This window comes from Sciurus vulgaris (assembly GCF_902686455.1).
Source record: "Sciurus vulgaris genome assembly, chromosome: 16".
Classification (NCBI taxonomy): Eukaryota; Metazoa; Chordata; class Mammalia; order Rodentia; family Sciuridae; genus Sciurus; species Sciurus vulgaris.
This window is the reverse complement of record NC_136477.1, coordinates 8,122,324-8,135,694: the sequence shown is the minus strand read 5'-3', so window position 1 is coordinate 8,135,694 and position 13,371 is coordinate 8,122,324. Positions and strand designations below refer to the sequence as shown.

The window sequence follows — 13,371 nt, the reverse complement described above, 5'->3', positions numbered from 1 at the left end:
TTTGAGGACCTGGTTTCAGAGGTTCAGTCCATGATCAACCAGCTCCACTGCTCTGGGCCTGAAGTAAGGCAGAACATCATGGAGGAAAGGCCTACTGGGGGAAAGCTGCTCAGCTCATGGCAGGCAGGAGACAGGGAGGATGCAGGGACAAGATACCGTCCCCAACGGCGTAGCCCCCCACGGTGACTTATGTCCTCCAGCCATGCCTGCCTGCCTAGTAACCACCCAGCAGACCATTCAAATTATTAACCCATCAAGTGAATTAACCCAGGTGAGGTTACAGCTCTCATACTCCAATCTTTTCACCTCGGAACATTGCTGCATTACTTAACACATGAGCTTTTTGGTGAACAATGCTAAATCCAAACCATAAAATCTTTCAAGGAAACATAAACAACATCATCATGTACAGTGTCCCATGAGGGTTTACTTGTTCTACATAGGGCTCTGGATTGGGGAAGAAAAATCTCAGGAATGAGAACTAAAAGATGAGGATTGGGGTTCAGTCAACCACAATCATGCCTTTCTGAACTATTTCACAATAAAGCCAGGTTTTCTCTTATAAACATGTTTAGAAAGACAACTCCATTACTTTTCACTGCCAAGTGGATATTTTAGTAATGACATGACTTACAGGCACATTCTGGTAAACTTTCCAAGAACAGCCTCAACACAAAGGAAGGAAGGCAGACTGCCTATCTCACAGCAAACACAAAATTTAACTCAGAAATGTATCAGTAGTTTAGAAATAATGGCTAAGGTCCTAAAACTATTAGAATACAGCTAAGAATAACTTAATATTTTGAGTCTTTGAAATGACACCAAAAGATATGAACTGCAAAAATTAGATACATTACCCTTTATCAAAATTTAAAACTTTATACATCCAAAGTCATTATATATAAAATGGAGTTTAATAGAGGAATATACAGGACATAGAGAACAATGAAACATGAACTAGAGCACAGAAATAAATCTACATATTTCAGGATCTTTTTAAGGTCAAATGATTTTTGACTAAGAGGTCAAGAACCCAGTCTTGGGAAAGGACAGTGTCTTTAGTCACTGATGCTAAGAAAACTGTATACCCATGTGCAGATAAATGAAATTAGACTCTCAGATCACACCACACACATACATACACACAAGAATCATGGAAATTGAATTCTTAAATGTAAGACCTGAAGCTAAGATGTTAGGAGAAAATACTATGACCCAGTTTGGGCAATGATTCTTTGCCAATATATCCCCAAACACAGCAAGAATGGAAGAATGAAACTGACTCAAACTCAGCAGCTTCCACTTAGAAAGGAAGCAGGCTGCAGAGCGAAGAGAAAGTCTACTACAGGGAAACCATACCTTAGATGAAAGCCCAATATTTGAAATATATGGAATTCAAAACCTATCGTAAGAAATCAAATAACTTGAATAAAAATGGATAAAGTATCTAACATTTCTCAAAATGAAAAAGAGAGAAAAAGAAGAAGACATACAATTTATATATCAGTAGACATGAGAAAAACGCTCATCATCACTAATCATCAAGGTGTAATGCAAGTTAAAACCACAATGAGGTATCAACTCACACCTTTTGAGGGGCTATTATAAAAAACGCAGAAGTTAGAAAATGTTGGTAAGAATCCCAATCTGTTTCTTCCTTTGAGAAATGTGTAAATAAGGGGAAATATCTCAAACAAACGTTTGGGGGATTAAATAAAGTTCTACATATAAGATGACCAGCATAGTCAGACTATGCAAAAACCACTTGAAGATTTGCTTTTCCAGAGGGGGAAAAACAATCAAGTTAAGTTAAAAAGCATTAACATTCAAGCAATAATTTTTCAGGAAAACATATAAGCATGAAATAAGTTCCTTATATTATATTGGAAACCAGGAAATCAGTATGATACAGAAATTTACCAAACTTAAAATTTTATGAAATACATATATGTGTGAACAATTAAAAAGGAGTTACTGAGGGAGTTGTCAGGAAGACATAAATATAAAAATTTATAAATGCAGTCATAGGTACTTTAGAAATAGAGTAAATGAAGCAACTCCTTTAGAGGAGAAAAAGACACAGGATATTGTAATACACAACTTTTACCTTACAGACCACAACATACTCTTAGTTCTGAGGTCAGTGATTCAAGGAGGACAAGAGGCTGCTCTGCTAAGGAGTCTCCTCAGGGCACCCTTCACATCCTTGTTCCTCAAGCTATAGATAAAGGGGTTCAGCATGGGGGTGACCACAGTGTACATCACAGATGCCACAGAACTTCTGTGGGAAGAATGAGTCGCAGCAGAACTGAGGTAGATCCCAAGCCCTGTTCCATAGAACAAGGAGACCACACAGAGGTGAGACCCACAGGTGGAGAATGCTTTATACTTGCCCACAGAGGAGGACATCCTCATTAAGGAGGAGACAATCTGAAAATAAGAGAACAGGATCCCAGTCATAGGAAACACACCCAGCAGGGCAGTTGCTAAGTAAAGAAAGATGTTATTGGTAAGGGTATCAGAGCTGGCCACCTTGAGAAGTTGAGCCACTTCACAAAAGAAATGTGGGATTTCAGTGCCTACGAAGAAGGTCAGCCTCTTCATCAGAAGGATATGAATCAGGGAGACCCATAACATGATGATCCAAGAAATCAGAACCAGGAGGACACAGACCTTGGGGTTCATAATGAATGTGTAATTCAGGGGGTGGCAGATAGCCACAAAGCGGTCAAAGGCCATCACAGATAGGAGGAAATTATCCACTCCACCATAAGTGTTAAAAATGTATACCTGAGTGAGGCATTCTATGTAAGAAATGTCTTTCCTCTGTGCTTGGATATTCACCAGCATCTTTGGAACTGTGGTGGAGATGAAGCACATATCAACAAAGGACAGGTTGGAGAGGAAGAAGTACATGGGGGTGTGGAGGTGGGCGTCAGAGGAGATGGCCAGGATAATGAGCAGGTTCCCAAGCACTGTGACCAGGTACATGAACAGGAATAGACCAAAGAGAAGAGGCTGTAATTCAGGATCCACTGAGAGGCCCAGGAGGAGGAACTGTGATACATTGGTACGGTTCTCTGCTTCCATATAGCCAGTGTATCTTCTGAAGAAGGAGGTAAAGTCACAGTCAATGAACAGTCAAGTGGAGGCTCTTTTAGTTATCATTATACAACGTCACCTTTGGATAGGTGGCCACCCCACATAGATTTCTACAAATGAGTAAACTTTACTCAGTCGAGTGGCATTTCATTTCTGCCTTTCTTTCTTTCTTTCCTTCTTGCTTTCTTTATTGGTTCCAGGGATTAAACCTGGAGGCACTAAACCACTGAGCCCCATCCCCATGCCATGCATGGGGCTGTACTCCCCATGTACAGTATAGAGGTGTGATTGTAAAATGGGATACTTCAGTCAGACTTCTGGAGTAGGGCTTACTCCAACAACATACCATCTCTGTGACCTTGGGCAATTATTTAAACCCTCTTAGCTGTAAGTACCTTACCTCTACAGCAGATAGAGTAAGTATTTATCACGTGGTAGGACTGATGAGCAAAGTTAGATGAGATGAGGTCATGTTTCTACTGTGGTTCATGTGACTTAAAAATGGGCATTACAAAAGTATGAGTTCCTATTCCTGACAACTCAAGGAATCTGTCCTGTATGGCTACCACTTAGCAATATCCCTCTTAAACTGTGGCAGCCATCTTGCATGAACTTCTGGTCATTAGCAACACAACAGTTGGTTATTTCATTTGACATCATATAGCACTTCTAAGTAATTCAGATTGACATGGTTCAGAAAGGTAAAATAATCACTGAGGACACATTTAATCTGAGGGTGGGTAGGAAAGTCTGCTCTGAAATGGAAATGCTCAAGAAGAGAAAGGAAGGATGGGCTATAGTTAATTAGTAAGAAAATAAATTATTTAGGCCTAGAGAAGAGAATGTGTGGCTGCCTGTCCTATAAGACAGTGAGCTTGGTGAGAAGAGGATGTGGGAGGCAGGGGAGGAATATGCAGACCCACGGTGCAGCTTCCGGTAGCCTGCCTTTATGATGACCTCACCGTGGTAAATTGGTGTTGACCTCTCATCATCTGTCTCTTCAGGACTTACATGGTGCCTGTCACATTGTGGCAGAACAATCACCAATGTTGGCAGTATATTAAATATCAAGACCAAATATCAAGGAGAACTCAACCTTCCAACTTATCAAATGCCTGAATATTGGCTCAGAATGGAATAGAAAATTTAAATAAAAGCTCTCATATCTATTTTCAAAGAATAATACAGGAATAATAATATCAATTGTGGGACTGGAAACCAGTTTAAGTTAAATGTATTTGTTCACATAGTTCATCATAAAACTAGGTAAACAAAGTGAAATCATATCCATGAACATAACTGCATATATAAAGTACAATTGAAAAAAATTTTCAGTCATTACTGTGGGCAGCAGCCAGGGATGAGGCTTTGGGTATTTTGAGAAACCAAGGACATTTTCTCAACTGGTTAAAGACATGTTAAGCCAACCCACAGCCAGCAGGAGATGCTGTTTTAACGTATCTATGTTACATTTATGAAGATGCCAAGGCGGTCTCCTCCAACTTCCCCCTTCAGTATCTTCAGAACTCTTGAAGGGATTGGTAATATGAGGAAATTGAAATTGGACTGCATGCAGAACATGAAGAGTAACTACAGTCATGGCAGATGACAGTGTGAGTCCCAAGGCCAAATGGGAACCAGAACAAGGTAGAATTAAAGGAGTTGTCAGTAAAGCCAATTATCCAGGAAAATAGTAAGGGGACATAATAGAAAATATAAACCACCTTTGGGCAGAACACATAAAACCTATTCATGATAGATCTTCAGTGATTAGTTAACAAATAAATAAAGGGATGCAAGAAATCTGACAGAAGCTTACAGTTTATAGGTGGAAGTAGAGAAGATTCAGAATATCTCCAGAAAATTAAAAAAGAAATTCTTCTTACTGGAGGGAGGCTCTGGATTCCAAAAACTGCAAAAATTACTGAATGGCAGAGGTCCCAGTGGAAACTAAGATCCCTTCAAAGTACAGAGATGTCACTTCAAAAATGAAAGAAACAGTGAAGCCCAGGAACTACATTCCTCTTCTGCTTACTCCACCAGCCTCACCGGCACAGACCCACTCTCTCCAATGTCCATCGCTGAAGCCCTTCCTTCTCCACCATCTTTCCCCAGGAAGCCCTCTTGGTTCCAACGTGATCAGAAAAGTACAGGGAGGGGCTAGAGAGGCATGCTTAAAAATTTCTCCTGTCTCAAGGTTTGAATTCTCCAAGTTCCTCATTAAGCAAATTGTTCTCTTATTTTCCTGCTCTCCAAACATTTCAGCTCCCCTGGGGCAATAAGGACAAAGTAGAGTGGGACATTTCTACATTTTTTGGCAATTTCCTGTCTGTAGAGGCAATGGCATGAGGGAGATGCATTTATTTCCTCCAAGAATAATCTATTTTTTTGCTTTGGTTTGATTCAAAAATCATAATGGGCCCCTAAGGAAAGGTTAATTTCTAAAAGAACCTGTCCCAAGAACCATCACCTGTAATATACCTCCTTTTGATAATCCTTCAAGTTTTCAGATGTAATTTCAGATTCACGATATTATGGAACAAATGAAGTCCTTTCTTCTATGCTTTCCCTATTTTATTTTTTATGTTTATGAGTTTAATATTTATTGAAAATGAGAGATATAATTCTAGTATGTATTATATACCATATGGTGTCTAGAAGTAGTTTGCATTATACAGTCGTTAATTCTTTAAAAAATCAACATATGCATCACCTCATTACTCAGCAATGTTATGGTGAGAATACTTCACATCAGGATGTTTTTTCAAGAATACAATCTGTTGTCAAAATGCTGTACAATAAGTCCTTGAAGTTATTCTTCATATCTAAATAGCATTTTGTACCCTTTGACCAACAGTTTTTCTTTGCCACCTACCTAAAGCCAAGCCTCAGGTAACCATGAGTCTATTTTCTATTTCTTCCAGATGCACTTTTTAAAATTCCACAATTAGTGGTCATGTGTTATTTAACTTATTTTTCTTGGTTTATTCCAGTTAATGTAGTGTTCTCCAGATCATCCATCCATGGGGTTCTAAAGACAGAATTCCCTTCTTTCCTTTGCCCAAAGTATTTCATTTTGTATGTGTACCACATTTTCTTGGGTGAGTGCTAGGTATTGAATCCAGAGGCAGTTTACCACTGAGCTATATATCCAGCCCTTTAATTTATTTCTTTTTCTTTTTTAATTTTAATTTATTTTTTATTTTTACAGATTGCATTTTGGTTCATTGTATATGAATGGGGTATAAGTTTTCATTTCTGTGGTTGTGCATGATGTAGATTCACACCATTCATGTAATCATACATGTACAGGAGGTAATGATGTCTGTCTCAGTTCACTATCATGCCTTCCCCTGTCCCCTCCCCTTCCTCATTTCCCTCTACACAATCCAAATCTCCTCCATTCTTCTCTTATCCCCTGCCCCTTATGTATCATCATCCATATCTACAAAAACATTATTTTGGGATTGACTTATCTCACTTAGCATGATATTCTCTAACTCCATCCATTTACCTGCAAATGCCACAATTTTATTCTTCTTTGTGGCTGAATAATATTCTATTGTGTATATATACCACAGTTCCTTTATCCATTCATCTATTGAAGGGCATCTAAGTTGGTTCCACTATCTAGCTATTGTGAATTGAGCAGCTATAATGTGCTCAATGTGACTGCGTTACTATAGTAAGCTGATTTTAAGTCCACTGGGTATAAACCAAGGAGTGGGATAACTAGGTCAAATGGTGGATTCATTCCAAGTTTTTTGAGGAAATCTCCATACTGCTTTCCAGAGTGGCTGCACTAATTTGCAACTCCACCAGCAATGTATGAGTGTGACTTTGTCCCCCACATCCATGCCAACACTTATTATTGCTTGCGTTCTTGATGCTAGCCATGCTAATTGGAGTAAGATGAAATCTTAGGGTGGTTTTGATTTGCATTTCTCTAATTACTAGAGGTGATGAACACATGACACTTCACAGAAGAAGATATACAGGGCGACCAACAAATATTTTTTTTTAATTTTTTGAGAAGGGGTTTCACTAGATTGCTGAGGGTCTTGCACTTTGCCTAGGCCTTGAACTTGCAATATTCCTGCCTCAGCATCCTGAGTTGCTGGGGTTACAGGTGTGCACCACCACTGTTTACCACATTTCCTCACATATCCATTGATGGATGCATAGGTTTTCTCCACATCAGGGCTACTGTGAATAGCTGTGCAATTCACAGGATATCTTCTCAACATACTGATCTTATTTACTTGAATGTGATGCTGGACACAGGCACTTTGACTTGGTAGTGATGGAAACAAAAACAAGTCAGAGGAGCAAATGTACAGGCAAGGGTTGTATCAGGGCTTCTGCTCCAGATGGGAGGGGGTGCAACACTGACAGGAGGGTACCAGCTGGCTGCCACAACAGAGGACAGGGCCAGCTGTACTCACCTCTGCCAGGGGCACCAAGGTTTAGGAGTGTCGACTGTCTTTAGGTGAAGTTTGGAGGTGTGCTTTTCTTTTCCTGGGAGGGCACTGTAATTAAAAGGAAGGCACGGTCAGTCCAGCTGGTCACCCTGGGGGTGAGTGCTAGTTTTTCACACCAATGCCATTTTGTGTATAAATATCTCTGCCTTGAGATTAGGGGCATAAATCATGTCAAGTAACAAGGCAGGGGCCCTGGAAATTGGCCATTTTGAGGGCTCCTGGACAGATTTTCCTTTTGTTGTCTGTCCTTAGAGATGTCTGTTGGAGATCCATGATGAGGGTATCCTGGCACTTTGTGGAGATCCACAATGATGGTACCCTGGCCCTGATTTTGAGGCCCAAAAGACCTCTGGAGAGTCTGTGAGTTAGAAGGTAGGAATGGGCACATCACGGTCTCAATAGCTCACAAACCATGAGCTAAGGTGGGGCAGCAGGAGAAGCACATGCCATGTTTTTAATGGCTAAGGAGTGGGGAGCTGAGACCCTGGAGGGCATTTGCCTTTTGTCCTGGTGGTGGTGTCTGAGGGTCTCCTTCCCTCTTCAGAGAGTTTACTCCCTTAATTTTAAGGGGTGCTGTTTTTCATGGGGTCCCTGGCTATCTCAAATATGTACCAAGCATTGGGACAGCTGCATCACATGGTAGTCCTGATTTTAATTTTTAAAATGCTTTTTATTATGGCATTATAGTTATACATAATATTGGGGTTCATTTTGGCATAATCTTTGGCATAGAATATAATTTGCTTCACTTCATTCCCCAGTACTTTCCCTTTCCCTGCCTTCCCCAGTTCTTCCTCTACTGGTCTTCCTTCTATTTATGCCTATTTTTTCCCTTAAATTAGTGCTTTCTAGATATACAGAGGGGTAGAATTCAGTGTGCTGTATTCGTATGCTCACAAAGCACAGTCTGGTCAATTTCATTCCCACATTCTTCTTTTGTCCATCCCTCCTTCCTCCCCTCGATCCTCTTTCCCTGGGCCACTGGTATCTCTTCTATTCTCATTGGATTACCCCAGGCTTTCTTTCCCCTTATTTTGGTCTTGCTTCCTGAGGGCCCTTCTTATTAGTTTCTATGCTTCTTGTTCTAATGTACATTCCCATCAAACACTGTTAAATTGTTCTTCTTCCTCCACGTCCTTGTCAATTGATAGCAGTCATTCTAACAGATGTCAATTAATATCTTACATGGTTCTGATCTGCATTTATCAGATGACTGTTTTTTGGGTTTTTGTTTGGTATCAGGGGCACTTAACCACTGAACCACATCCCCAGCCCATTTTATGCTTTATTTTGAGACAGGGTCTTACTAAGTTGCTTAGGGCCATGCTAAGTTGCTGAGGCTGGCTTTGAAATTGTGATCCTCCTGCCTCAGCCTCCTGAGTCACTGGGATTACAGGCATACATCACCATGCCTGACTGACTGGTGATTTTAGCAACTTTTCATATACCTGCTGACCATTTATATTTCTTCTTCTAAGAAATTCCTGTGGAGGTCTCTTGCTCAATTTCTAATCAACTTACTCATTTTTCTACTATTGAATTATTTGAATAGTTTACATGTTTGGATATTACACTTGTATCAAATTTATACTTCGCAAAAAAATACCTCCCATTCTTTATGATTTCTCTCTATTGACATTTATCCTTAGTATGCAGAAGGGTTTAAGTTTCACGTAACCCTATTTGTCTATTATTGCTTTCGTGACCAATGTTTTGGAGGTCATATCCAAAACAAAACAAACAAAAAAAAATCATTGCCAAATCAACATGAAATATTTTCACTGTTTCACTACCTTTAATAGTTTTATGCTTTCAGGTGTTGCTTCTAAATAGTCCATTTTGTATTAATTTTGCTGTATGGTATGAGATAAGGGTCTAATTTTCTTCTTCTGTATATAGTAATCTAGTTTTCTAATACCACTTTTTGAAGAGACTGACCATTTTTGATTGTGTTTTCATGGAACTTTGATAGAACAGTTGTGTACAAACATGAATATTTATTCTGAGTCTTCTATTCCATTAGTATATGTATCTGGTTTTTATGCCCATATCACACTGTTTGAATCACTGTAGCTTTGAAGTATATTAAAATCTGGTAGCAAATGAAATGTTTCTTCAGAATTCAATCTTGGTACATTGTATGTATCAAGAAATTTGTTCACTTCTGTTAGATTACCCAATTCACTGGCATGTGATTGGTCCTAATAGTTTCTTATGATCCTTTGTATTGATTCACAGTTGGTTTTGATCCTGCTGGCCATGCATCAGTGCCTGCACACTAAAAGAAGTTGGTACTTAATGCAGTCTTCAGAGACTAACTTTGTCTGGAAATGATTTTCAAAGTAATTCTGTATGGAGTTTCTGAACAGGTGCAGTCACTAAGCCTGGGACCACTGTGGCTATTGCAGCACTAGGGGGCACACTAATGCTGGGACCAAGCTGCCAACCAAGCACCAGGCTGAAATTCTGTGGCCACAGAGGCTGCTGCAGTAAGGGGGCTTCACAAAGCCTCATAGGCAGTGTGGCTGGTGTCTTGCTGGGGAAAGCCCCGTGCCCAGGCCTGCTGGGAGTTGTCTGTTGCTAAGGTTAGTCTGGAGTCCAGGTTTGTCTGGAGCCCAAAGCCAATACAGACGGCTGCTAATGGTTCAGACTGTAGATCAAGTCTGCCTTGCAGGTTAACGGGTTCACACCTGATGCTAGGATTTGTATGTCAACTCAGTCTGTGGGAACCATCCTACAGTCAAGGCGTATGGAGGTCTTCCCAGTTCTAGAACTTACTGTATCAGGTCCAAGGCAGATCACCAAGTCTACTTCCCTCCTCTTTCCCAAGGTGACAATGGCTCTTGGTGCCCTGCACTGCCAAGGGCAGGTTGATGTGGATTATATAAAACTGTCCTTTCTCCCCCTCTTATCTTTTACTATGTTTTATGGTTAACCAGGTACTGTGGTTTAACTTAACTCTTTTTATGGTATTTTCCTATATAGACAATTAATGGAATTGTAAAATTTGTCCAACTATGCCACATAGATTTTTATTATGAGCACATGCAAGAAGGACATTCCTATGATGCATCCAATTCTTAGAGTCTGTTTTCCAAGGAACACTGGCATCCCCAACACATATGGTGCCCCACAAGAATTGATTCATCATGCATGGGGCTCAGGATTTGGAAAGGACTTTCTTTGAATGCTAAAATGAGAACTGAAAAATCATGGGTAAGTCTCAGTCAATCATAATAAAACTTTCTTTCTGATCTGGTCCTCCATAACATCAATTCTCTCTCCTTGTAAAGCCATTTAAACAGACAGAACTCCAGGCCACACATCTCAATACAAAATGGGTTTTATTAACTCCACAGTGAACTTTCCAGGAACAATTTCAACACAAAGGAAGAAAGATGTACTCCTATCTTACAGCACACACAAAAATCAACTCAGAAATGCAACAACAGTTTAATATATTGGCTAAAATCATAAAATGCTTAGAAGAAAACTGAGAATAGTGTCATTATTTTGGGTGACTGAAAAGGCACCAAATGGATGAGGAACAAAAATAAAAATTAGATGTTAGTCTTCACTAAAATTAAGAATTAATAAAAGCATCATAAAGAAAATGGAGCATGAAAGAGGAATAGAACATACACAAAGAAAACTGGAACAGAACAGAGGACACAGAAATAAATTCACTAATTCATAAAAGAATTCATGACCAACCACTTTTGACAAAGCTGTCAAGAACATGCTGTGGGAAAGGACAGTCTCTTCTCTTTAGTCCACGACACTAGAAAAACTGGAGGTCACATGTAGAGGGATCAAATTAGAACCTCATCTCACAGCACACAAAAATTCACTAAAAATTGACTAAAGACTCAAATGTAAGATCCCAAACTATAAGACTATTAAATTGAGACATGGGGGAAAGTTATATGATATTGATTTTGGCAATGACTACTTGGATATATACCCAAAAGCACAGGCAGCAAAAGCATAAAGAGAAAAATGAGACTGCTTTCAATTAAACAGCTTCCACAGGGGAAAAGTGTTTTGTAGAAAGAAGTGACAACCTACCAAATGGAACAACATATGTGGAAGCCATATGTTTGAGAAGAGGTCAATACACCGAATATTTGTATTTCAACCAACCCAATAACAGCAAAACAATTAACTTGATTAAAAACAAGCAAAGACACTAATAGACCTTTCTAATAGGTATGTAGAAAAAGTGCCCAACATAAGTAATTGTCAGAGTGATGCAAATCAACCACATCAAATAGCATTCACAACTTTCAGGGGGCTTTTATCAAAAACACAGAATTTACCAAATGTTAGGGATCACATGGAGAAAGGGATCTTTGAATATGCTGTTGTTGGCAATGTAAATTAGCGTTATAGAGGGAAAACAGGAGGCAGGTTCCTGAAATAGTTTATAATACAACCAACGTAATATCTAGCAATTCCATTACTGCACATCTATCTAATAGATATGAAATCAGTGTGCCAAGACACGTGGAAAGCCCCATTGTCATGGCATTACTCGCGAGAGTCAAGGTGTAAAATTTAGAGTTCACTCTCAGATGAATTGGCAAAGAAATGTGGTATACAAACACAAAGGAACATGAGTCACTCATAAAAGGTAAGATTATCTTGGCAACTGGTATGACACGGATGGACCTGAATGATATTTTATCAAATGAAATCTGAAAGACACAGAAGGACAAACGCCATATCAGCTCACTTCCATGCCGATCTAAAAGAGTAGAAATCTTAAAATGAATAAACTCATGCCTGTGAGGGCCGGGGGTTGGAAGATTGGGTGTATGTTGGACAAACTGCACAAAATTCCAGTTATGTAGTAATAATTTCAAGTGACCTATTATATATAACAATTAGGAAGCAGAAAAACAACAAAAAGATAGAAATTATCCAGATGTTCATCAGTGGATGAGAGGATACACAACTTGTGGTATATACTTGAAGTGAGATATTATACAGTCACAGAAAGAGAGAGAGCTCTTATTAACCAATAAAACAGTCAGAAGAAAGGAGGAAAAGATAGAAGGAAGGAAGAAAAACATCTAGGATTACAAGAAATGAAGCATCATGTCAGGGATATCCTAGGCATTGTGTCACGAGGAATCTTAAGAAGGAAGATTCCACCACTCATGACTGAAATACAACCATTATTGTTAACCAGATGTAAAACAGCAAAGGTAGGTATGTGTTTGCAATTCCAGTTACCTTTCATTCCTCCCATTCTTGGTCTCTTCCCTTCAAATATTGTATGAGAGAAAATACATCAAAGAAATCTCTGCAGGAACAATGAAGTCATATAAGCAAAACAACAAACACACTGATGATTTTCATTTCTTCTAGGGAAAACAAAAATGATACAATTCGGTAAAGAACATCAACATACTAGATGTATTTTTTTTTTCAGAAACCATGTCAGTACTTGACATTACAAGAAATAGCCGTGAGAAAATTGAAAAACAAAACAAAACCGAAACAACAACAACAACAAAATCCCTGCAAAACTGGAACATTATTGATTATGTATAGGGAAGAAAAATTAAAAAGGAATTACAAGAAATTAGAATAACAAATTAATTAAAAAAGGAACTACTGACTTGCTTGATAGAAATAGCATAAGAACATACAAAAACAAAGTTGTTGGCAATAGAAGAAAGTATAAATGTTTTACAGTGTGGAACATGAGCCAGGATATTGAAATTCATAACATTTGTCTTAGGAATAACAATGTCCCTTTAATTCTAAGGAAAGTGATCCA

At 39.0% G+C, this 13,371-nt stretch overlaps 1 protein-coding gene across 1 annotated transcript in view; it reads right to left on the bottom strand.

Annotated features, from left to right (window-relative positions):
- The window catches only part of LOC306646383 (uncharacterized protein), a gene marked incomplete at both ends in the record, with an annotated part of 32,629 nt that extends 29,539 nt beyond the window's left edge, over positions 1-3,090 (bottom strand). Inside the window, one exon of the mRNA XM_079115032.1 lies at positions 2,160-3,090. Within this exon, the coding sequence (XP_078971158.1) occupies positions 2,160-3,090 (931 nt within the window). The remainder of the gene's footprint in view (positions 1-2,159) is intronic.
- Positions 3,091-13,371: the final 10,281 nt, after the last annotated feature.